This window comes from Propithecus coquereli, unplaced genomic scaffold, assembly GCF_000956105.1.
Source record: "Propithecus coquereli isolate 6110/MARCELLA unplaced genomic scaffold, Pcoq_1.0 Scaffold24, whole genome shotgun sequence".
Lineage (NCBI taxonomy): Eukaryota > Metazoa > Chordata > Mammalia > Primates > Indriidae > Propithecus > Propithecus coquereli.
The window spans coordinates 8,653,333-8,654,212 of record NW_012147952.1 but is presented as its reverse complement, the minus strand read 5'-3'; the positions used below and the strand labels follow the sequence as shown (position 1 = coordinate 8,654,212).

Genomic DNA, 880 nt, shown 5'->3' with positions numbered 1-880 from the left:
ACAGATTGGTAGAAAAATCATTAATTTTGATAGCATTTATTATCTCATTCTACAACACAGTTGTATAATTTAGCATATGTGAACATGTTATATATATTCATATAATTATGTTTTCATAGCATATGTCATAAGTTTTGATGTTTTAATTTATTTATTAAGCATCTATTTGGGGTCATTGCAATGCTGCTAGTTTATTGTTTGATTTAAAAAGTTTGTAAAAATAATGGTTTAAAAAGCAGAAAACTAAAACTTAAAACCAACACATTTATTCTCCCATGCCTTGATATACGCCAAGCCTTTTTCCTGAGTATGTATCTACTGGTTTAAGCTTAGCACTTTTTTTTTTTTTTTTTGTAAGCCACACTTATAATTACCTGTCTCTTCCTTAAAGACTGGAGTGAAGGAATCTTTATGCCAATTCCTTAGAAGTATTATAGTACACCCCTGCTCTGGGAATCTTTTATAGTTTTCTTGCCCCCATAATTCAAAGTTTCTTTTTTTTTTTTTAAAAAAAAGAAAAAACTCACCTGTACTATCAGCAGAGACTTTATTCAAGCTTAGCTCATCAGTAAGGTCTTCATTTTTAAACTTATTTTTAATATCTCTCACTTTGTTCATTATGGAATCAATTGTCAATTCTCTGCCACTTAAATCCTCAGACTCCATTGCTAAGAAAAAAATTGAACCAGTCATAATTCCTATTTTAACTAACATAAAGGGAAAACACACACACACAAGCCTTTTAGAACCCAGAAGACTAAAGCATTAGTTTTGAGAACACATCTAAATGCAGATATTATTAGGGTAGTATTAGCAGAGCTATGCACAAAAACAAGGGACACATCTTTGTAATTTGTCCAGCAAGGTTTTACAGTCTAAG

At 30.5% G+C, this 880-nt stretch overlaps 1 protein-coding gene across 1 annotated transcript in view; it reads right to left on the bottom strand.

The window, feature by feature from the left end:
- TTK (TTK protein kinase) overlaps positions 1 to 666 on the bottom strand; it is a 66,461-nt gene extending 65,795 nt beyond the window's left edge. The window contains exon 1 of the mRNA XM_012646048.1: positions 528 to 666. Within this exon, the coding sequence (XP_012501502.1) occupies positions 528 to 666 (139 nt within the window). The remainder of the gene's footprint in view (positions 1 to 527) is intronic.
- Between the last annotated feature and the right edge of the window lie 214 nt (positions 667 to 880).